General features: G+C 31.2%; 2 protein-coding genes across 2 annotated transcripts; one reads left to right on the top strand and one right to left on the bottom strand.

The window, feature by feature from the left end:
- Positions 1-2,573: 2,573 nt before the first annotated feature.
- Positions 2,574-8,268, bottom strand: LOC123893968 (phosphoenolpyruvate carboxylase 2). The gene is made up of 10 exons (XM_045943814.1): positions 7,575-8,268; positions 6,370-6,764; positions 5,885-5,969; positions 5,530-5,752; positions 5,290-5,393; positions 5,104-5,191; positions 4,827-4,981; positions 3,711-4,709; positions 3,237-3,623; positions 2,574-3,104 (listed from the first exon to the last, which is right to left on the bottom strand). Exons 1-10 carry the CDS (start codon positions 7,743-7,745, stop codon positions 2,808-2,810), a joined length of 2,904 nt encoding a protein of 967 aa, XP_045799770.1. The 5' UTR covers positions 7,746-8,268; the 3' UTR covers positions 2,574-2,807.
- Positions 8,269-19,453: 11,185 nt separating this feature from the next.
- On the top strand, positions 19,454-23,584 carry LOC123893970 (protein LIGHT-DEPENDENT SHORT HYPOCOTYLS 10-like). The gene is made up of 2 exons (XM_045943816.1): positions 19,454-20,097; positions 23,187-23,584. The coding sequence occupies exon 1, from the start codon at positions 19,565-19,567 to the stop codon at positions 20,075-20,077; it is 513 nt and encodes a 170-aa protein (XP_045799772.1). The 5' UTR covers positions 19,454-19,564; the 3' UTR covers positions 20,078-20,097; positions 23,187-23,584.
- The last annotated feature ends 144 nt before the right edge of the window (positions 23,585-23,728 follow it).

Genomic DNA, 23,728 nt, shown 5'->3' on the forward strand with positions numbered 1-23,728 from the left:
TTGGTATTAATTACTATGGTGACAAAATTAACCAATTCTTTATTTTTGAAAGATAAACTTTCTTAATACTATTATTAATCTTCTTAATTTCCATAACTTAATCAACAAAATTTGGCCGGTTTGAATTGACATATTTTTTAACTTAGGGAAAATAGCTTACACAAATAAATAAGTTTTTATCTTAATTTATATGTTCTTGTCAACAAAAAAAAAGTTAATTCATGTTCTTTCATAAACTAACAAAAGTTGTATTTTCATAAAATATCTCGATAAACTTAGAAGAATACATAATTTTTTTTCTTTAAAACAATAATACATAAAAGTTTATTTATTTGAATAAATTATTTTGCATAAACTTAAAAATAAGGCAACTCAAATGTACCCTTGTACTCGCCTATTGTCTCATAATAAGTTATCTTAAAAAAAAAATTAATATATAGAGATTTTAAAGATGACGAGTCACTGAACTTAGCTCAATTGGTAGGAATATTGCATTAATTTTTAGCCTACCTAGAGATTTTTAAGGTGGTGGATTGAGATTAGAATTAAATTATCCCCCCCAAAAAAAAATCTGTAATTTGGGACACTTAATATTTATTTTTTTAAGAAACACTTAATATTACGGTTACACTTTACGGTAATAGAATACTAAAGTGTTTAATTTAACAGTGAACACACCATCTTATAGGAATGATTTTATTTTGGTATTAATCCTTCCCGTTTGGTGCGCAGTATATGATAGTGATAGGATAGGATATAAAACAGGATAAGGATAGGATAGGATATCAGCAGGATAACAGTTATCCTCAGTTATCCTATCTTGTGTTTGGCGCACACAGGATAACAAACATGATAACTATTATATCATGTTTTTAATACATACTTGCTCATAATAATATGATAAGATATATAAAATATTTAAATGACAAAATTACCCTTGTAAATCAATTGTTATTTTTTAAAAATTATTTTGTAATACTTTGAATTTTTTAAATAAAAAATATAAATAAGTAATCAAATAAATTTATATAGTTTTAAATAAAAAAATATGAGAAAATAAAAAAGTTTAATTTTTTATATGAATCATGATCAAATAAATAACCCAATGATATATACATGTTAGATAAGCTAAATAAATATATGATATATCTCATACGTAAATAATAAAAATACCATTGCAAAATAATTATATTTAATTTCTTATAAAATTTAAATTAATATCCATATTTTACGATTTTTTAATAATTAGTTTACTTTAAAATATTGTAATTTTAGTATAATTTTGATTTTTTTAGATTATGTAAATTACAAAATTACCCTTGTGAGAAAATCACATGTATATTTAAAAATTAATTATTTTATTATTAATTTACTATCAAATTATTTTATTAATTATATTTTATTAATTTTCATTTTTTTATTTTAAAATATATTTTATAGAATAAATCAGTAAAAAAAAAAATTATCCTATCCTGCTGGTAACCCAGCTCAAATTCAGGATAAGAATTTTAACTAGAGAGTCAGGATAGGATAAGCTACAGGATTAACTTATCATATCCTGCTGTGTCATCAAACATTGGACTGAAACAGGATATGATACAGTTATCCTATCATATCTCTTATCCTGTGCACCAAACGGGCCCTTAGTTTATGAGGGAAGAAGTCTTAATAGTCTAGAGTTTTGCATGAGGTAAATAAAGTCCAGTTAAGAGTTGGTTTTAATAAGAATTAAGCTCATTAATTACTTGAATCTAATATCTTGGTTTCTTGTAGGAATGATTTGATTCGTTTAAAGTGAGTACTAAATGTCATGAAGGATTAATATATTTGAATACATCTATGATATGTTATGTGTATTATTATCATTTATCAACCGATAGTTTTCTTTTATAAGCTTATCAATTGATAGTTGATAGCAGGACCATGTTTCATGTCAAGGTGCGGTTATCATCATAAGGAAAAAGATTAATGAACAGCATCAGCTATGTTTCAATTAATTTGAGTGATAGGAAAAAGAATGGTGAATATACTGTTGCTACTACTTACAGAAGTCTCTGTAGGTTTAATAATATGGAAGCTGATAAAGTTTGGCCGTTGATTTGAAAAATTCGTGTATCGGAACATGTCAGATGTTTCATCGGGTTAGTGTGTCATGAGATATTACTTACTAATTTGAAAAATCTCGGATATATTTAGGAGAGCTGTACTGAAGATTCTGTGGTGATGATGTTGAATCTATATGGGCGATCGTTTGTCACTCTTTGTGGCAAATGGAGGAACAAGGAGTTTCACGTCAAAGGTTTTGTGCGCCTTGGGGATTCGTGGCAGTGAATCTGCAGATTGACTCACAGGTAGTGCTTCATAATATGAAGACTGGAAGTGACAGTAGTGTTGCTAGGAATACGTTTCTTCAGCGAATCAGGAGCTTATTTGAGTTGGATTGCGAGGTTAAGATTTGTTACTCATATTGTGAAGCATATTCTTGTGCAGACGATTTAGTTAACACAGGGTGTGATCAAAGCTCTACTATGATTTTTAAATAACAAAAGTAAAAAAATCAAAAGAATCAAGAATGCCTTCAACTAAACAGTTTCATAAATACATGTGATAAACAGTAGATTTATCGAAATCACGGCAACTTGACCAGCCATCATGATACCAAACATTCAAACATTTATAGGATAAACACTTAATACTTATAGAGTAATTTAGTTATTTGATGCCAGTACAAATCTCTAGAAAGCACAATAGGTTACATTGTCCATGTATCCAATTATACAGATTAATACATAGAATATGGAGCTTAATTAACCAGTGTTTTGCATGCCAGCAGCTATACCCTTCATTGTCAAAATAAGGGTATCCTCAAGACCAGGAGCATACTCACTTTTTGGGTTAAGTTTAACAAGTTCTGCTGCTGGTTTGCTTGATTCCATGAATTCCTTTGACAAATGTGGCCTCATTTTCACATGGTAATCTGGATCGCGAATTTGCTTCAATGTGTAGGCTTGTAAGACATTAAGGGTTGTGATATACGAGTCTCTAAGGCGTAGTCTTTGCTTTAAGTAAGGGTCTCCTTCAAGAATATCCTTGTGTCCAGCAACCTAAGAATAAATAAATAAAGCTCATTAGAACAAACTTCATTTTCTATTTCAGAAATTCTCAAAATATAGAAACGGCGACAAAGAAATGTACAAATATCCCAAAACGGCAAGTTTCAACGCGGTTAGAATTACCTTGAGGAGAAAGCCCTTGGTTTCTTCATATTTAGATCTTAAACGTTCACCAAACGGACACAACTCTTTTGAAACTAAGAGTTTGTCGTATAAGGAAGCAATCCCGGGGTCTCCTTTGGCGAAAACCATCTCAACCAAGTCAATGGTAACCCTAAAGAATGGCCACTGATTGTACATATCCTGAAGAATTTGGAGATTATTTGGATCTTTCTCAATTGCATGCTTGAACGCTTCTCCAAATCCAAGCCAAACTGGTAAATGAAACCTTGTCTGTGTCCAAGCGAAAATCCAAGGAATGGCTCGGAGAGATTCAATTCCTCCACTCGGCTTTCGTTTTGAAGGACGACTGCCAATGTTCATTCGTCCATATTCCAACTCAGGAGTTGCCTGCAGTTAATAATATTCATAAACAACGGAGAAAACAAAAGACAAATAAATTGCAATGTCACAAGTATTGAGTAAAATTATCCTTACGCATCGGAAGTATTCAACAAAACGAGGTTCTTGGAAAACAATTGAGCGATATTCCTTTGTTGCAATGACAGCCATCTCATCCAAAAGGGCACGCCATTCTGGTTTTGGCGACACAGGAGGATGCATTCCGTGCTCAAGCGTAGCAGCAGTGAAACGCTGAAGTGTTCTAAAGCACAAGTGCTCCTCTCCGAATGATTGTTCAATAACTTCACCTTGAACTGTTACCCGAAGTGAGCCGTGAATAGTATCCGGTGGCTGAGATAATATAGCAAGATGAGTAGGACCTCCTCCTCTTCCAACTGTCCCACCTCGGCCGTGAAACATTGTTAGCTTAACACCGAACTCCTTTGCTACGTTTATGAGTTCCTCTTGAGCCTTGTATAGTGCCCAAGCTGCAGAAAGACGGCCAGCATCTTTTCCCGAGTCTGAGTATCCTATCATAACTTCTTGCTTTCCATTGATGCGGTTTCTGTACCAATCTATAGAGAAAAGACGCGCTACCGCAGCAGGAGCAGACTCAAGATCGGCGAGCTTTTCAAACAGTGGAACAACTCTTAGCGGCTGCTTCACATGACATTCACGTTGTAAAAGCTCGACAGCTAGCACATCAGATGGGGAGGTTGCCATTGAGATGATATAGGCACCGAAGCTATCTGAGGGAAGTTCAGAAATGACATGGAAGGTATCTAAAACATCGGCAATTTCTTCTGTCTTAGGAAGATCATGGCCGAAGAGAGGGCGCTTTCCACTAAGCTCAGACAAGAGCCATTCCTGCCTGCGTTCCTCCGGCCATTCTCGGTATGATCCAATCTCCAAGTGTTTCGTAATTGCATCCATAACATCTGTGTGCCTGTCTGACTCTTGGCGGATGTCGAGTCTTACAAGTGAAAGTCCAAATGTGGACACTTGTCGCAAGAAATCAAGAAGGCTTCCGTCTGCTATCGATCGATCACCACATGCGCAGAGTGACCTATAACACAGTTCAAGAGGCTCCAGAAACTACACAAAAAAGAAAAAAAATAGAAGTTAGAGAGTTTCAAAATATATATCTGAAAAATTAACGATTCCATTGCCGTTATCTCTTAATGGTGTATTGGGTTATTGCGAGGATAATACCTGCTCAACATTTGTGAAGATTGTCTCTTCAGAGATGTCAGAGGTTTCATTTGCTAATAACTGTCGAGCACGTTCACGTGTATTGTACAGTTTGTCCCTCACACCTCCAAGAATGACACGATATGGCTCATTTGGAGGAATCTGTTTCCAAAACTCTGCAACATTTAAAAACATGTTACAAACAATACCGCAGTGTTGATCCGAAATTTTGTTCTGTATTGTAAATTCCAATAATGATGTCCAAAAAATGTGTTATTTGGAACAGAACAATACATACCAATATAATGTTTTGCATCTTTCTTTGAGGATCTATGAAGCTCTTCAGCTCTAACACGGAGCTCGTCATTGCAGCGCCACATAGACAGCTACCGAAGTAGAAAAAAAACAAGATTTTAAGAACCATGTACTAATTATTGCTTAATGAAAATTTATTATCATGAAATAGTCCGGCATATTTGATTACCTCAAACATGAGATCCTCTATCTGAGAGAAGTATAAATTAGCAGCCATCATTCGAGCCAGCAAACACACGTCCCTCGTAACTTCAGGGGTTACCCTAGGATTACCTGCAATACACATTAGGCATATTGTAAGGAAAAAAACAGAAATTTGTTCCACGTGAACACGTGCAGAAAAATTAAGTTTTGTATTAAAGAAAAAATTTGTGAGCATCGGTTAATTTCTTAGAAAAAATAAATATACCGTCACGATCTCCTCCCATCCAAGAAGAGAATTGGATAACAGGAGCGTTATATGGCACACGTTCGTTTACTCCAATGTTCTTCAGAGCTGTGTCAACCCGACGCAAAAACTTTGGAACTCCTTTCCAAATTGTCTCATGAAAGTAGCTCATTCCTGCTCTCATTTCATCTTGTGGTGTAGGAGGAGTCCTTCGAATTTCATCAGTGCGAAATGCAGCTTGAATCTGTGCATGAGCAAACTTCGTTAGAGCTGTAGGTTTACTGTAAAAAAAAAAAATTCTAACCACAAATTCATTCCCTAAAATGTGAGTAATGGAATCATAAATTGAATAAGGAATCAACAATCAAGCATGTACCTCTCTTTGTAAAGCCTCATCAAGCTCTTGCTTATCATCTGGTGTTATGTCTTTAGCATACAACTGTGTTAAATTGTTCCTTATCCTGCACATGAAAACAATGCTTACTAACACAGACTAATCCTTAATGCAGAAATTGCCATAATTCCATAAACTGTAATGTATAAATTATTCAAATACGTTTCTAGGTCCTATTTGGATAAACAACTTATTCTTAATTAAGTGCTTATATATAATATAAGCTACTTCTATAACTGTTTTCATATGAGCTATAAACAGTTTTCATAAGCTGTACATGGGAGCTTATGGAAAACAGCTTATGGTCATCTCAGAAGTTGTTTCCAAACAGTCCCACAAATGCCTCCGTAGGTAAACTCAAATAAGTCAATTCAAATATGCCACTAGACAATAAATGCTACAACAACAGACCACCATAGCACCACTAAGTTATAACAGAAAATTATTGACTAACGTAATGGACAAACCTTCCATGCTTTTGAAGCAAAGATCGACGAATCGACTGAGTAGGATGAGCAGTTAAAACCAAATCAACAGTTTGGTTCTTCAAAGCATCAAAGACTTCCAAAGGAGTCTTCTTAAGTTCAGTCACAAGCTTCTTGAAGGTCTCTTCAATATCTGACTCAGTTATGGCAGAATTTTCGTCAGCAAAATCACCCTTCTTTAACAACTTAACCCTTCTTCTATATGCAATTTGCACTTCCTCTGCCAAGTTTGCCAAATTAAGCATGTGAGAAAATGATTTGGCTATAACAATAGAATCTCCAGCATCAAGACCAGTCAGCATATTCCCAAGTTCCTCCAATTTCTCTGGCTTAAGCTCTCCTTCATACTCTGCTGATAGCTCATAACAATCTTGAACCTATCAACATCAAATTACCAAAACTCTTAGCCACAAGTTCATACAACAACTTAGTCAAAAAATCATTAAAAAAAGTAATCATGTTTCAAGTAGATAACTCGGTTTGTGAGCTCATGGACATCGAAAGAGTACTAACAAAATTTCAAGGTTCAAACTCTCAAAACTAACATAGTCCACTAATTTACCAAATGCGTGCCAAAATCACATCGAGCCACTGCAATTTTGGTAAAAACTACACTTTATTATTCGGTGTGAAACCAAGACATTTGGCTCGAGTGGTTAATGAGCTTCCTCTAGGACGGATTATTCAGGAGAATCCGAGTTCGATTCCTGGTGGGAACAATTCTTAGTCGGGTTTTACGGGTTAATACCAAAAAAAATCCCACTGCCACCATGATTTTGCTCAAACTCACCGCCAATCCAAACATATACTAACATAGAACCTATTGCACACAAATTCAACTCCAACTGCACACAAATTATTTACTTAAAATCAATATTTTGCATTTCACCAAAAATAGAACCTATTGCACACAAATTCAACTCCAATTTTTTAAATTATATTATCAAATATTAACTAATTTCATCCAAGACCAAAAACAGTTTCTTTTCAATAAAAATTGAAGTGGGATTTCAGAAATATGTTAATATTGAGCTAAAAAACTAATCTTTTATTCTTTTTCAATAAAACTTGAAGTGGGGTTTCAGAAATATGTTAACATTAAGCTAAAAAAAACTAATATTTTTTTCCTTCATAAGCATAAAAAAGAGTAGAAGTAGTAAAGTAAGAAAGGAATTGAAAGAAAGTACAGTTTGTCTGATATCTTCTCCATGCAAATCTTGAAGAATGTCAAGGAATCGATCTAACAACAAAGCATCATACTCCACAAGTTTATCATCATCAGAAACTTTCCTTGGTGCTAGTAGTCTCAATTGAGCATCAATTGAAGCCATCTTTTCAATGTTGCGAGGAGTAGCCATAATGTTTTTAACTGAATTGAATCACTAACTCACTCACTCAATTAAGATGAATCAGAAAAGTTTATGAATAAAATTTGTGTCGCACAGTAGGTAGAAAAAGAGTTGAATTATATATTGTGAAAAAATATGAAAAATCTCGTGACAACCTAGGTGGAAAATCTAGTTGGTTCCTCCAAGTTAATAGGATTGTGTTGTGTTGTGTGCACGGGAAAGTACAAAGAGAAAGTGAAGAGCAATTATATAACTAACTAAAGCCTTTGATCACGGAGTTAGAGAAAGAGAGATAGTCATGTGACACAAATTAAGAACTGTCTCATACATTCAATTTATAGAGAGAGACCCATCTTTTTCTTTTTCTTTTTTTCATTTAGAAAGATAATAATAGAACCTTCTAGAAGTGAGAAACAGCAAAAGATAAAAGATGTTCTTTCTTTATTTCTTATCTTATTATGCAAAAAAAAATAATATATTGTTGATGATATACAGTTGTTTGATCAATTAAGTAAAAGATCATTAATTTTACAGTTGTTTGATCAATGCTTTAGGAAACATTAAAAACAAAGCGGTTTGACATCACATACTTCGCGTTTTAGAAAAAAAACAAGAAATTAAAAAAAAAAAATTTTGCACCTTATTTTTTTATTATGCCTTTATTTTAATTTATCAATATTTTTTTTGCACACACTTTCTTTTTTCAATAAATTTAAATATGTATATACCAAAAAAAAATAAAAAAATAAAAAAATAAAAACTTTAGTTTTTTAAATATATATTAAATCTTTTTCGGTTTCAACAACTACTCCTAAATATTTTGGAATTTACATGAGGATATAATAGACAAAATATAACCTTAAATTATCAAAACGACAAGTAATTTGAAAAAAAATAATTTTTTGTAAAACGTCAAGTAATTTGAAACGGAGTATATTGAATTTCGTTTTTAGATGCCTTATGAAAGAAACATTGTTGTCAACCTAATGATATAGTTGCGCCGGATCAAGGTAAATATTTTTGTCATTTTCTTAATTCAATGGTTAATTCTATCTTCTTTAAGTGCATTTTTAGTCTTTATAATTTATCAACCTTAAATTAAGAAAATGAGAGAAAATATGAGGAAAAAATTAGAGAGGAGCTAAATATATGCATTTAGGATTTGCAATGCTCAACCTTAATATATTTAGCCCAAATATTATATCCTCAAAAACTTAGGCAAAATTAAATATTTTTGAAAAGGAAGTCAAAATTGAATTGAATCAAATTAGCGTATGCAATGTGTTCTTTGAGTGAAAGAAGAAAAGTATTACCTTCTTTTTAATTGATCATTCATCATGTGGATGGATTTTTAACAAATCAGTCTCCACATATTCTTTTTTTGTCATCTTATTTTTTTTTTGATAGACTTTTTTGTTGTTGTCATCTTATGAGTACAAAGGTAGTACAACTCAAATTGCTCACTGGCCAGTGGCCACGACGACAGTGTGGCTTAAATGTGAAAAATAGACAATAGATCATAATTAAACAATATATAATTTTGTATTCTTGAATATGACTTTTTTTTTTTGGTAGAGTGAATATGACTTTTTTATCTTATACCAAACTCTATCAAAGATCGAGTGTACTCGAAATATCTCCAATGAAAATATTTAAGTGAATTTTGTAGAAGATATAATGAACTCATTCTTTATATTTTTTTCTATTGGATAAAAAATTGGTTTTTTTACAATAATCTTTACCTATTAGCCGTCAATGATAAATTATAAACACTTTCTTGTACCCAAAAAAAAAATTATAAACACCTTGAAAAAAAAAGAATAAAATGCAACGTATGTTTCGGAAAATATGAAATTACACATCATCATTTGTTACGGTGTTACTACTACTAATATACTTCCTTCGTCCCAAAATTAGTAAAAGAAAATTAATGTATTTGGTTAAAAATTTGGACTAAATACATCAACTTTATTTGATTAATTTTTTATTATATTTTGGGACGGGGAGAGTAAAAGAAGTAAATGTTAAACATATATCACAAAATGTCAACAAATTAACAAGCACAAAATCAACATTTATGACACATAAATCAACCTAAGTTTGATACCGTCATGCTAAACAAGCACAAAATCAACATTACTAGATTGCACTAAGAAAAATACTTTGACTAGAAAACACAAGTAGTAGTTGTCAAATGTCAACAAAACATTATACTAGCTTCATCATTTTCCCACTTTACATGCATGTTGGTTCTTCATTAATTTCTCCACAATCAAATTTTGGGTTAAAGAAAATCAGGAGCATTATTATCTTGGGACCAAAACATGTGTCACTTGATTATCGTCCTTAGAACATTTCAAGGGTCATGTTTTGTTAACAAAGTTTTTGTCCCTTTTATTGGTTACATATGTACGTGACTTTTAAATTTTTGAAAAGACAAATATGATTTAACATTAACATGTGCTGTTGCATTCTGTATGCAACCTTGCTAGTGAATACAAACAATGGAGATTCACTCATTTTGGTTGCATAATTGCATTTGGTATGTATTGTCAAGAATATGCGAACAAGGTAGATTCGCTCATAAATAAATTCTACCGAGGATACACTTATTATAGGATTGAACTCTATATTTAATTCAAATATGAGTAGAAGAAAGAATGAATAAATATTATATCTTGCACGTTGAAAAGATTAAAAATACTTTTTTTTTTATAATTATAATTATAATATAAGATTGATACGAAATTTTCACAGCTATTAGTGATGATTAATATTTGTAGAGAATTTGTATGTGGGGTGGATTTGTCTCTTTTTGACCAAATTTTTTCTATACGCATGAAGCAGAAATTAAACTCTTAACCATACATATTTAAAGAGTCAAACCTCTTATCACTTGAATCATTTCATTGATAAATTTTTTAGATAATACTAAAGAGAAAAAGGAAATTGTGAATTGTTTAGGGCAAGTTTAAATTTCATTTTTATGTGAGATCATGTGCAAGTTAAGATGATAGAGAGATTAGAATTTCACGTGGACAATTCCACACCAGGTTTTAGCACACACCGATACAAACTTGCCACATCACAACTTTTGTGTTAAAAAATACTGTGATTGAGAGATTAAAAGACCATATTTCACATGAGACAAATTGACAGCTTATCCTATATAATTTGGAGTTATTTATTCATCCACTAATGAGGATATGTCACGTAAATAAATAAGGAAAAAAATGTGTATGTGGTTTTCACAATAAATATGTAATCAATTTTTATTTCACATGTATATGATTTATTTTCATTGGTTAATTGATAAATATCTCTAAATCATAAAGAGGTAGTTTAGAAAAAATCGGACAAAATAATTTCACATCATTTGATGTCACACTTTTGCATTTCTATTTTCAAAACTATATAATAATAAAGAAAATAAAAATAATTAAAAATAGAAAGGATCTTGAAATATGAAATGAGTTCAGTTCCACATATATATGAAACGGAAGCAGAGAATATTCTTATCATCGGTGATTTGTTGACTTGACTAACTTTTATGATACGCATATTGATTTTATTTTACTTTTGACATGATTAAATGATACGCATATTATTGATTTATATATAAAGTTTTATTGTTTCTCTTTTGTCAAAGTATTTTTCTTTTCTTCTTATAACTTTAGTAGTAGGACTAAAAATATTATATATATCCGTATGACACATGACATGAGCCGTAAATTGAGTAACAAAAAATATATCCCTCGGATATGCTAATACGAGTCACACTCCATAACACCGTGCAATTATCAGACCAGGAATAATTTTACTTTTTTCATGGATTAGCACTCAGGTAATAAAAACATGGCTCAACACTTATTCAAACACTTTTTTTTCCACCACATTATCCGCATAATATGTATGATTCAAGAGTTAATTTTGACATCAGGTAGTAACGCTGATCACTACTAATTGGTTAGATGTAATGTGTGAATTAGAAATCTCGTATTGAATAATTAAGAGTTGATGCTAAGTTTAAAATTTGAAGTGAAGATGTAATGTTTACACTCATTTGCTTTTAGTTCAATATGTCAATTTATTTTCGTGGCAGACTTGAGAATATCTTGTACTTAATTTTATTTTTTTGACCAAACGGAAATGGGTGATATATATAAAAAAGGGCTTTTTCTAATGTGAACAAGTCTATTAAGTCTTTCACCATACACAAGATTTATAATTCATTGGATTAAGGTATTACATGGAACTTATAATAGACCACCTGTAGAGTATGTTTCCCCTCTCTTTGCAATTCCTAATCTAGCTTCCGCCGTACTTTGTATCTTCATCTCCAAGCGTAATAATCATAACACCCTTTTCTTAATTTCATTATTATCCTATGATCATCATAATTAACAAAGAATATCAATACCCATAACATAAAATTGAAAGTAAATTAAGGTTAATTAACATTTTAACTTCTAAGACATTCCATTTAGATCTACGTGAGAGTTGATCAGATCCGGGGAAGTTTGAAACTTTTCTCTCAGGCGCTTTGAGTTTTTCTCGTGTCGTTGATTTCCAAAAAGTTTGATTAGTTTTAGGAAGGCTGAGACGATGGAGCAAGCAGCAGTTCGATAGATGATTTTCGGCGACCGACGTTGTTATGACGGCGGAGCTCCGATCTACGGTGTTTCGACGGCGGAGCTCCGACTGAGAGAGTCACACACCAGCCACACCAGTGAAAGGAAGAAATTGGCGTGGAGGAGAAGAGAATGAAGTGTGAGAGAGGGAGAAAAATCAGGTGTGGCAGACCATTGTGTTACCATAAGGGTACATTTTAATCAAATGATGAAAAATGGTCTTTCACCATGCAAGATATGATAAGGTGTTTCATGGTAGCATTCGCCAAAAGAATCAAAATATCTCTTTACTACAAGGTGTGCCAAAAGAGATTGTACTTAACTTCTTAAGATTTGGTTTCAATTATGAAGCACGAACACAGACACGAATACCAGACACGGCACGAACACTGACACGTCGATACCGATAAAAATTTGGAAAAATAACATAATTTAGTGTAATCATAAGTGTCGGTGTCGGACACGGATACGCCTAATTTGAGGAATGTTGGTGCTTCCTAGGTTTCTAATGAGTATTTAATTGGACTTTTTTAATAATTGATTTGGAATTGAAACTTTGACACATCAATAAAGCTTATGATCAAGGGATTGTATTAATATAGGATATAGGATAGGATGGATTAATGTTATAGTTCGAACTTAATTTGAAGGTAGTCATCATCCAATAAATTTTTTTTGAAGAGTGGACATGAAATGTTTGTACTTTGTAGGAGAGTTTTATTCAAGACTATTTTATGCTTCTGTTTAATTACTCACTATTAATTACTAATGAGTTCCTCACATTTTTGGACAAAAAAACACTCACATGCCCCTCATTTATTCTATCATCATCAACACATGTGCCCCTGCTTTCTTTTGTTCCTAGCTAGCTTGTAGTCATAAAAAGTATGAACTAAATACATTAAAAAAAATATATTTAGGATAAAAGTTAATACAAGTAATGTTCTATATGGACACATGCACATTAGTAGTAGTGGCAGACATGAAGTGGAAAAGCTAGGTAGAGAAAGGAAAATAGATAGCAAATTAAAATTCCACAAATTAAGAAAGGAATCAGCTACAATTCCATTTTAACAAAAGTTCACATCTACTTTGAAAAAAGATATACCAATAATTAAGTTGTTCATTGTTGATATATACGATCTGTACGAATTATATATATGATCTTGGAAATAATATTCATTCATATTTCATGGCATCTTCTATGAGAAGATATTCCGATAATATACTTGTTATCTTTCCTAATCAAATGCCATCAATATTTTCCCATGCATATAAGTGGATTTCTTGTTGGCACAAATAAAAGATGTAACATTTCAATACATATATTTGCAGGGCCGGCTCAGACTAAGTGTAGAGAAAGGCAGAAGTGTAGGGGGAAATCATTTAGGGCACGCTGCCACACTTCTCGCTTACCCCCGCATTTTCGTTTTTATTCTCCTCGCATTTTAAGTATCAAGCATTATAAAAACATAAATATTTGGAAAAATATAGTTCGCAACAACTTAACTTTCGAACATAATTTGTACCTTAACTAATGAACCTTATAAAAATCTAATTGTTTTGTTCCCCTCACTGTCCATGGACAATAGGATTAGATTTTGATATGGTTCGATAGTTTAAGTGTGAACTATGTTTTGCAAATTTAGTTGCGAGCTAATATTTTGATAAATGAGAGTTGCAAAAAAGAATTCTCAATAATTTAACAAGAGAAAAAGGAAAAATTCTCTACCCACCCACCCGCTGCATTTCTCTTTTTTAGTGTAAATTATAGTAAAATTTATACTAGAAAATAACTTCGGAACGAAATATTTTGTGTGCAAGGGGGTGAAAAAGAAAAGTGAGGGTGCGAAGAGAATTATTCAAGAAAAACTCTGCAGATCCAACTGAAACTCACAAAATTCTTGGGCCAAAATTGTGCAACGGGTAATTCCTTTAATGTGGATTTATACGTGTCGGTCCTCTTAATATGTGGGGCTACTTTTCAAACCCCCTACATTTAAAAATAAAAATGAAAAATACATATACTATTTTGTCTAACATGCACAAGTGCACCATATGGTGTATGGTGCACAAGTTTGTAATTACATTATAACAAATACGAATTTTACAAAATTCACCGCTGGATTGAAAGTTTATATCATATAGATCATTCATAGAAATTTTTAAAAAAATTGAAAATAATTTGATATGTTATTGAGACCCATCAAAGTTAACGGTATTAAATAAAAACTCATAAACCGTTAATTTTGATGAGGCTCAATAACATATCAAATGATTTTCAATTTTTTAAAAATTTTTATGGATGATCTATATGATATAATCTTTCAATCCAACGACCCTATAATTTTGAGAATTAGTCAAAATACCTCTATGATTAAGAGTCACCCTTGTTGGAAGTTTATTTAGCAAAAGCCGCCGGCCAAAAACATTAATTTTGGAAGATATATGCGTTTTAGGAGCAAGATTTTTGAATAATATCCACGAGGTCTTTAAGATTTGATCTCAAACTTCATTATAAACTAAGGAAATATCACACCCTCATCCACACCACACCCCACGTATTTGACCAACTTTCTATTCAAGCCGCAGATCAATAAATAAAAAGTTATATTTTTTTTTTACAAAAAATAAAAATTTAGTTATTCAACAATTAGATTGAAGTTAATTTTACATTTTACATACGAACTGACATACATGTAAATATGCATATACAAGTTAAAAAACTGTATTGAAAATTTGCAACCAACACATCACAAGAAAATAGAACTCTTGTGGCAAGGCACAACAAATCTATCAAAATTTTATTTTCTAAATAATTAAGCTTTCATGATACATAACTTTTTAAATGTCCCTAGCAAGTGCAAAAAACAGGAGAAAAAATGGGACTAGGTGCAATGTTGTAATGTTCATTAAACATCTGAGACAAACATGGCATGTTATACAACCTCAATAGGTCCAATTATGTTTATAAAATATCCAAAAGGATTGAATGTCTGTATTTAGAGGGTGGAGGGTCCTAACATTGTTGTTTTCACTGTCAATGAAAAGGGAAGAAAGATTTGTGGGGTTAATTGCTTAAGTGTCTTAGATCAGCTTACGCACTTAGAGCCAAGAGAAAAAATATTCTCTAAATAAATGTGCAAATAGTAAAAAGCTATTTAATTGCTAAAGAAAAATATTTGGTGCACATCCACTTAAAAGAGAGAGAGAGAGAGAGAGATTAAAGAGAGTGATGTGATAGCAATGATAAATTTGAAATTAGGGGGAAACGAAGAAAAATAATTTAAGAAGGAATTATGAAAAGATTTGATGAAACAAAAACGATAATAGTTTAATCTGTATCAATTAACTTAGAGTGTGCTCTTCTCAAGGTCTCCTAATTTTAAATCCTCCTAAGGTTACTTCATCTGTTGGCAAGGACAAATCCGAAAATTAATATACTGGGAGTTGGAAAATAGTAAATAAATTAATAAAATGAATATATATATTTATAAAGATTATTTTTGCCGGAGAACATGTATGGCACAAGAAATTAGGGTTTTTTTTTGTATATGAAAAGAAAACTTTGAGTTTAGATATATATATATATATATATATATATATAGCTTGAATAAGTGAAATTATATAGGTTTCACCACTTTATAATAAGAACTATTTTTAAATGATGGATTGATTCCACATAAATTTCGCTCAATAAAAAATTAAATATTAATAAAAAAAAAGTGTTAAGTGTTCTTGAAAGTTGAAACTCCTTTTCTATCTTGAGTTGGCACAAATTCAAAATTAATTTCAGGCCAACGTAGGGTTACTATAAACTCCTTTTCTATCTTGTTAAGTGTTAAGTGTTACTATTTGCGACATGTGTTTCAGACAAATGTCCCAAGTTTTAGGCTTTGATTGTACCATCTATAGAAGCCTAGTACTGCAAAGGAAGTACTCCATGTTTTTTTCACTTTTGTATACCCCAACAATTTTAAATGGAACACAAAAATCAAAAGAAATTAATAGTATTTTCCTTTTTGCATGACATGAAGTTTTGTTTGTTTTTGCATGAGGCTAGCTAGCTAGTTGTATCTCTTTACCAGGTGGTTTTTATAGTTGCGGTTTCATAAAAAAGTGAGTGTCCACATGATTATGTTGCAAATTTCATCTATGCACAACTCAAATAATTCAAATAAACGTTTTACAACACAAGATAACTAAGATATTGAATTCAAATGGTTAATGAGTCAAATTAAGAGCAATCGTTCGAAAGAATTCAAGTTTGATTCCTTCTGAAAATAATTTTTTGTCTACTAATTACCTTGCAACCGAACTTTAAATTATCGAAACTCTCTTCTCCTAAGAATCAGAGGGTTAATAAAAAAAAATATACAACACAAGATCTAACAATAATTGGCAAAAATGCATGTATACCGACAAGGTGCAGATATTGGGTCTCATCTTTGAGGTAGCCATTGTTGTAAGCAAGCAAATTCAAGAAGAACACACAAATGGGAAGTGCATGCATCTAAAAGAGGAAAGAAGAAAGAAAAAAAAAGTCAATTGAATTTCCGTGACAGTTAGCCCAAATTTGTGCCATATGGAAAGAACCAAACACATATACCAACGGCAACGACTTTGTCCCTCAATTTGGAATGCAAAAGTTTGTTTTTCCAAATCAATAATGAGCTTTGCCAAAAATGAGTGGTTTAATTATCCACTAATTTCAATTACCGAGAGAATTATACTTTTTTAAACATAACTACTTTTTTGAAAGTTAACCATAAGTATTTAAAGATTGGAAAGAATCCAAAGCTGCTTAAAAAATTCCTACATATTTCTTTTATGAATAATGCTAGCAACACACTCTTTAACAAACACACTTCAACACACGTGGACCCATATAATTTTTATGGAACCCATATAAATTTTAACCAATAGAAAAGAGTGTGTTTGTTAAAGAGTGTGTTGCTAGCACTCCTCTTCTTTTATGCAAAACCTACTATTTTAAATTTTTAATAAAAATAGTGGGGAATCTACATTTGAATTTTTTAGTCTACATAATACATGGAGTGGTTAGAGGAGATAACTTGAATCTCTTTCTAGCTTAAATGTTAACTAAATTTCAAATTCGAACTAGAGCTTTACATGCAATAATGTTAAAAAAAAAATGAAAAATTTATAGTTTATTGAAATTCCATGCTTACTTTTTTTTTTGTTTTTAATGGAGTCAGTGAAGATCAAACCTGGAATCTCATGCATACTATCTATTAATCTCTCACTATTAGACCAAACTTAGTGGTTTGATTCTATGCTTATTTGATTTACACAAGACTTGAAAAATTATATACTCCAAAATTGTGTGTGAAGATATATTTAGGTCTTGCTAAATAGTATCCCAGAACACTTTATAAGCATGTTACTAAAATAGTACGTTTTTATTACTAAGCTTAAAAAATATCTTGGAAGCACTAGTTAGGAGTAGCCTTCAATTACCCAAAAACATTTTCAAGACTAAGATACGATATAGTGATATACTATGAATTTGAGGTACGTAATTTTAATATGTGGGTCCTATACAAAATTTTAAATGTTGACTCTAATAGTTCTTAGTACAATACCTAAAATTGTAAATGTCCACTTTAAACAATTTTTTTAGGTCTATTAGAAGTATCCATAGATTGAAGATGAGACACTAAAAATGTTTTAAATGTTTTTTTTTTTTGTGTTCCAATAACATTTTTCCACTAAAAAATACAATAATTTCTCAATTTTGAAAGAATGGTAGATCAATGTTAGACTACGCCACTTTTATTTCTATAATACTTGAAATAAATATTGTAAAAAACATTTTAATTGAAACATACTACACCACTTTTATTTCTATAATACTTGAAATAAATATTAAATAAAAACATTTTAATTGAAACATATTAATACATGATCTACCAGTTCTATCTCCCCAGCACCCCCCCCCCCCCCCCCCCCCCCCCAACCAAATAGAAGTTCTCAAACCCTTATTTATGATATGTTAATTTGCTCAAATATATGTACTTCAACCAGGTATACATGATGTACAAAGCATTGAAAGTGGTTGTTAGAAGCTAGACCTAGCTAGCTACTTATTGGATTATTGATTTGGTTAGGGCAATAATAGTAAATAGGCATCAAAATAAGGTGATAAGTTGATGTGTCTGTTGAAAAATATGGCAACCAATAATTGTACCATTACAAGGGAAAATATAGTTAAATAATGTTAAGATATCACTACCCAAAAAATAAAATAAAAAAATAAAAAGAGTGTCTATAAATATGAGGGCAAAACTTATCTAGGACAATTATTAAGGTGAGACAGTTCAGTTAGATGTGATTTACGATGATCGATATAATTTAAAAATCTCTTTAAACTTCAATAATATTGATTGACATTGTTACTTTTTAACAGAAGTTTATTATTATCTACGTCTTTGCAGCTGAGATAACGATTTAATCGATATTAATTCAATAAAAATGAGAAAATTGATTTATATAAGTTGATTATTTAGCCACTAATGTCTTATGAGGATGAGTAATATTTTGAACTTCAACTTATGAAACACTCATTAGAGTTTTGAATATTTTTTATATATTGGATCATCTTAAATCATATGAGACACTTCTCTATCCTAAATGTTACGATCTGAATGTGTTGTATGTTCTATTAATTATTCAATAAAAAATTCACAATCCCATATTTGTCGCACAGTTGAGTCTTAACTTTTTAGTGACAAAACAACAACATAAAGTAACTATGATATTTTTCAATCAACGTCTCATTTGATGCATTGAGAAAAGCCGAAGAAGTGCTAATAAGAAGATTCAGACCGAGTTCAAATTAACCTTAAAAATTACTAACATAATTCACAAATTTACTGAGATTTTTGTCTCTAAAAAAACATAACCTAGCTATGATATATACTATATATAGATATGTTTTTTTTACCTAAATATAAATAAAAAAGAGGAAGAAAAAGATGAAGAAGAGAAAGCAACTATGTATCATGGCCCATAAAATGTCTACTCATTAGCCCAATGACATGATATCCATTTATGCCTCCACTTCACTCCACACTGTCCTCTATTCATTTCACCTTTCACCACCCTTTTTCTCCTTCTTGCTTTATCTACAAAAAGCCAAACATCTTGATCTTCATTATTCACCATAAACCAAACATGTCTTCAAGTGGTAAAGATTTAGTAGAAGGAGGATCATCAACCTCTCAAGGGATCACACTTAGTCGCTATGAATCTCAAAAGAGAAGAGATTGGAACACTTTTGGTCAATACTTAAACAACCTAAGACCACCAGTTCCACTTTCTCAGTGCAATTCCAACCATGTTTTGGAGTTTCTTAGGTATTTAGATCAATTTGGAAAAACCAAAGTTCATTTACAAGGTTGTATATTTTATGGACAGCCGGAACCGCCGGCACCATGTACATGTCCCCTAAGACAAGCTTGGGGAAGCCTTGATGCTCTAATTGGGAGGTTAAGGGCTGCTTATGAGGAAAACGGTGGAACTCCAGAGACTAATCCTTTTGCGAGTGGTGCTATTCGTGTTTATCTTAGAGAGGTTAGGGAGTGTCAAGCTAAGGCTAGGGGTATCCCTTACAAGAAGAAAAAGAAGGGTACAAATAATCAAAACAAGGGAAATGATGGATCAAGCTCATCCATGCACTTTTCTTGAATTTCCATTCCAAAAAATTGGTAATTGATTAATTAATTTCTTTAATTATCATTCATTTATATAGATTGTGCTTTGCATGCTTTACTAATTAAGATTATATTAACTCAAATAGTAGCTTGCTTAATTCACAACCTAAGACTCATTAGTATGAATCTCTAATATGATCTCGATCCAACGGTGAATTTTGACCTATTACAATATTTTTATTTATGTTGTTACTGAATTGTCATTGTTAGTAATCAATATTATTAATTTTTGTTTTAGGTGGAAATCAAATTTTTTACCTCCTTAATTATCACTTCATATTTTAACTCATTAATTCTTTCCAACCACCTAGTCAGATCAAACCTAAATACAACTAGCTACTTATCAACTTGAGTTATTCTTGTTTTTGGATTGTGCTAATTTAATAATTTTTACCGTTTGAAAAAAACAAAATATTTATCAAATACACACCAAAATAATATACTCCACCCAAATTAGAAAAATTACTCCCTAGTCCCTATATATATACACTCCAAATGAGCAATATACCGCTCATATATTATATAGTACAAGCAAGATCTCACATTACAAAATCACTTTTAGTACATAATGCCAAATAATTAAAAGAATATACATATTAATTTACATTAACTTGAAATAATATTTTTTTTTGCTCCATAATAATATATAAAAACATCCATTAATTTGTTATATATATCAAGATAATCCAAGGGTCTTTAATTAGACACATTTTTTATAGTTAGGTAGGTGCATATATATTAGAACCACCCTCTATGGATCAATATATGTGGTAAGTATTATTGTATTTCAATGTAGGTGTTTAATTTATATATGTAGATGTGTGTGTATATCATCATATCATATGGACTTTGGACTTTGATTTTGAATATAAAACATTGAAAGAACTCACATTATAATCATATATAGTATTAATTCATATATTACATCAAAGGTTAATGGTTTATATAGTTGATTTTGTTAGTCCTAAATATACACAACCCAATATCCATATAGGACTAACTAACTATGCAACAAAAACATTCTTTGTGCGACTTTAATTAAATATTTGTTATTTGCATGATAGCTTCCTCTAATTTTGCCTTTTTAAGATTCTGGAGATTTTGTGTCCCATGCATGATTGTTGACATGCTCTTTCTTAAATTTTTGCTCAAAAAAAAAAAACCAAATGATCAAAAGCATTTGATTAATTAAGGTTTGTGTAAATTTTACATAATACATGTTTTTTTTTTTTTAATTTGTTACACTTTTCAAATATGATTGAAGGGAATCTGTTTAGAGTAAAAGATTAATACTAACAAAGTAATAATTTGTTAACCTTATAATAAAACATAGTTCCCTTCAATTTCCACCATGCTAACTTTTATTATACCCTACTTATATATGAATATTTAATATATAGAAGATGGATCCATGCAAAGAGTGATTGGGATGTAGTAACACTTAATTATTTGTTTTATACCATGTTGACATGTACACATTAATTGATTAGATCATGATATATACATGCTTTCTAAAATATATAGAGTATATACAAACTAATTTCATACGGTAAGAAACCATGCATGTAATGTAATATTACAGTAGCAATTAAAGGAATATATGTATTCAGGTTGCAGGGCAAATTATTATTGTCTTTATAATAAGTTCTTCTGCCAGTTAGGGTTTTCTTGTTTGTAATGATTTGGTCTATAGAAACCAATAATTCAATTTGAGTGAGGTGAAACTTTACACTCATTGTGTTTGTTGTTGAACTTATTGACAAATGAGTCGACTTAGAGCATCTTTAATTAATATTATGTCCGTCTTTGATTTTCAAAAACTTCTAAGAATATATTTGTAGCATTGGGGTGAAATAAGAATTGTGACATTAGAAACTCTTATATATTAGCAACAAATGCATATAGAAAAAGGGAAAATGAGGAGTTGATTTTTTCGATTGGTTGTCATGCAGTACTATGATTTATGTCTGTCTGATTAAGATTGGACGACTTTGAATTTACGGTCAATTATTTAAAAGAAAATCAAAATATATTTTTTAGAATTATTCAATTTTGATCAAACATGAGTGAAAGAATATATAAATGGTGGGATCCTTTTGAATTCTTAAAGTGGTTAACCATAGAAAAAAATTGAGACAATTCATATTAGTGATGTGGCTGGTTATGGCCCACTAAATATGAGGTAAATTCTAGTTTTGCATCTGAGATAGTCTATTAGTTTTGGTAATAAAGATATATTCTTTATTTGATCTAATGGTAAAAATCCAAATTTGTCGAAGATGGGAAAGTAATTCAACTTTCTCATGTTAAACTCCACCTCTTTCTCTATGTTGTTTAGAATCCTCCTCAATTTTACCATAATATATTTGCTGATAGTGTATATCTCAAAGGAAAATATTGTTCAGTAGCATGTAGTATATTTTGCCTACTTGAACAACACATGGTGTGGAAGAAGAGCAATTACCATTGCTATTTTAGAGCACACCTCACATATAGGCACAATTTGTCCCATGTTAATGAGCACAACCATAGAGCTTCCTTTTCCGTTTTAAAAAAAACTACACGTGTTTGAAATGTTGGGTCACGAGGAGACAGTCGTGGATCATTCACATTGGACAATGTAGGACTTAACTCACACTTACCACAACAATCTGATGCCGTTGCCGGGGAACGAACCTGGGTCACCCGCATGACAGGCGGGAATACTTACCACTATAGTACAACCATTGTGACTTTAGGGAATGGAAAAGGAAGCTCCCCACAACCATTCACCTTATAAAGTCACCTTTCCTCTTTATTTAATGTCGGACTATCTATCATAGTTTATTTCTGATGATTGCTCATATTGAATGTTTAGAGAATATTTAACCAAAAACAAAAATGTTTATATTATACACAGTTAGCTCCATTTGTGTTAGTATAGGTGTGGGTATATTGGGCCATAAATTTATGAAATTTCATATTTATCCACCTTATACAGCCTCTCTTTTTTCTCTATCACATTGTATGAGGGACCTTTCTTTGTTAGTTTCCAACAATTAAAACTAACTCTATTTTGCCATGATCATATATCTCCATTGCAGGATAATTAATGTAGCTTATATAATCAAATTGGAGTTCTTTCTTTACAAGACGCACTCTAATGGAGATTTGGCTTTCTATATTGGATTGGTAAAGTGTTGGGCATGCCACTCTTTAATGTTTCTATTATTAGCAATTTGTAAGCACATAGCCTAAGACCCTAAACTCATTATATAACCATCGGTTATACCTTGGTTTATGTTGCATTGAAATACATGTGACATAAGTTGTTTTACCTTGCATGCATATTTTTGGGATTTGGTTCCATGTAAGTGTTTTTTACCCAATTCCATTAAGTGTTATTTGGGTTCATTTCTTCTTCCAAATATTGTAACCATATTTAGATTTTGCATATGCATGTTACGTATTTTATGAATAATACGTTTACACTTCTACTCTATTGAAATCAAATTAATACAAATGATATTGTTAGGAGTCTTGCATCGAGTAAATCAAAGTGTTTAATATGATATTTAAGTCATATCCCACATATTGGACTAATCTTTTGGATAGAGTTCTTCTCATGTGTTTAAATCCCAACAGA

The sequence above is a fragment of the Trifolium pratense genome, linkage group LG7 (genome assembly GCF_020283565.1).
Source record: "Trifolium pratense cultivar HEN17-A07 linkage group LG7, ARS_RC_1.1, whole genome shotgun sequence".
NCBI classification, from domain to species: Eukaryota; Viridiplantae; Streptophyta; class Magnoliopsida; order Fabales; family Fabaceae; genus Trifolium; species Trifolium pratense.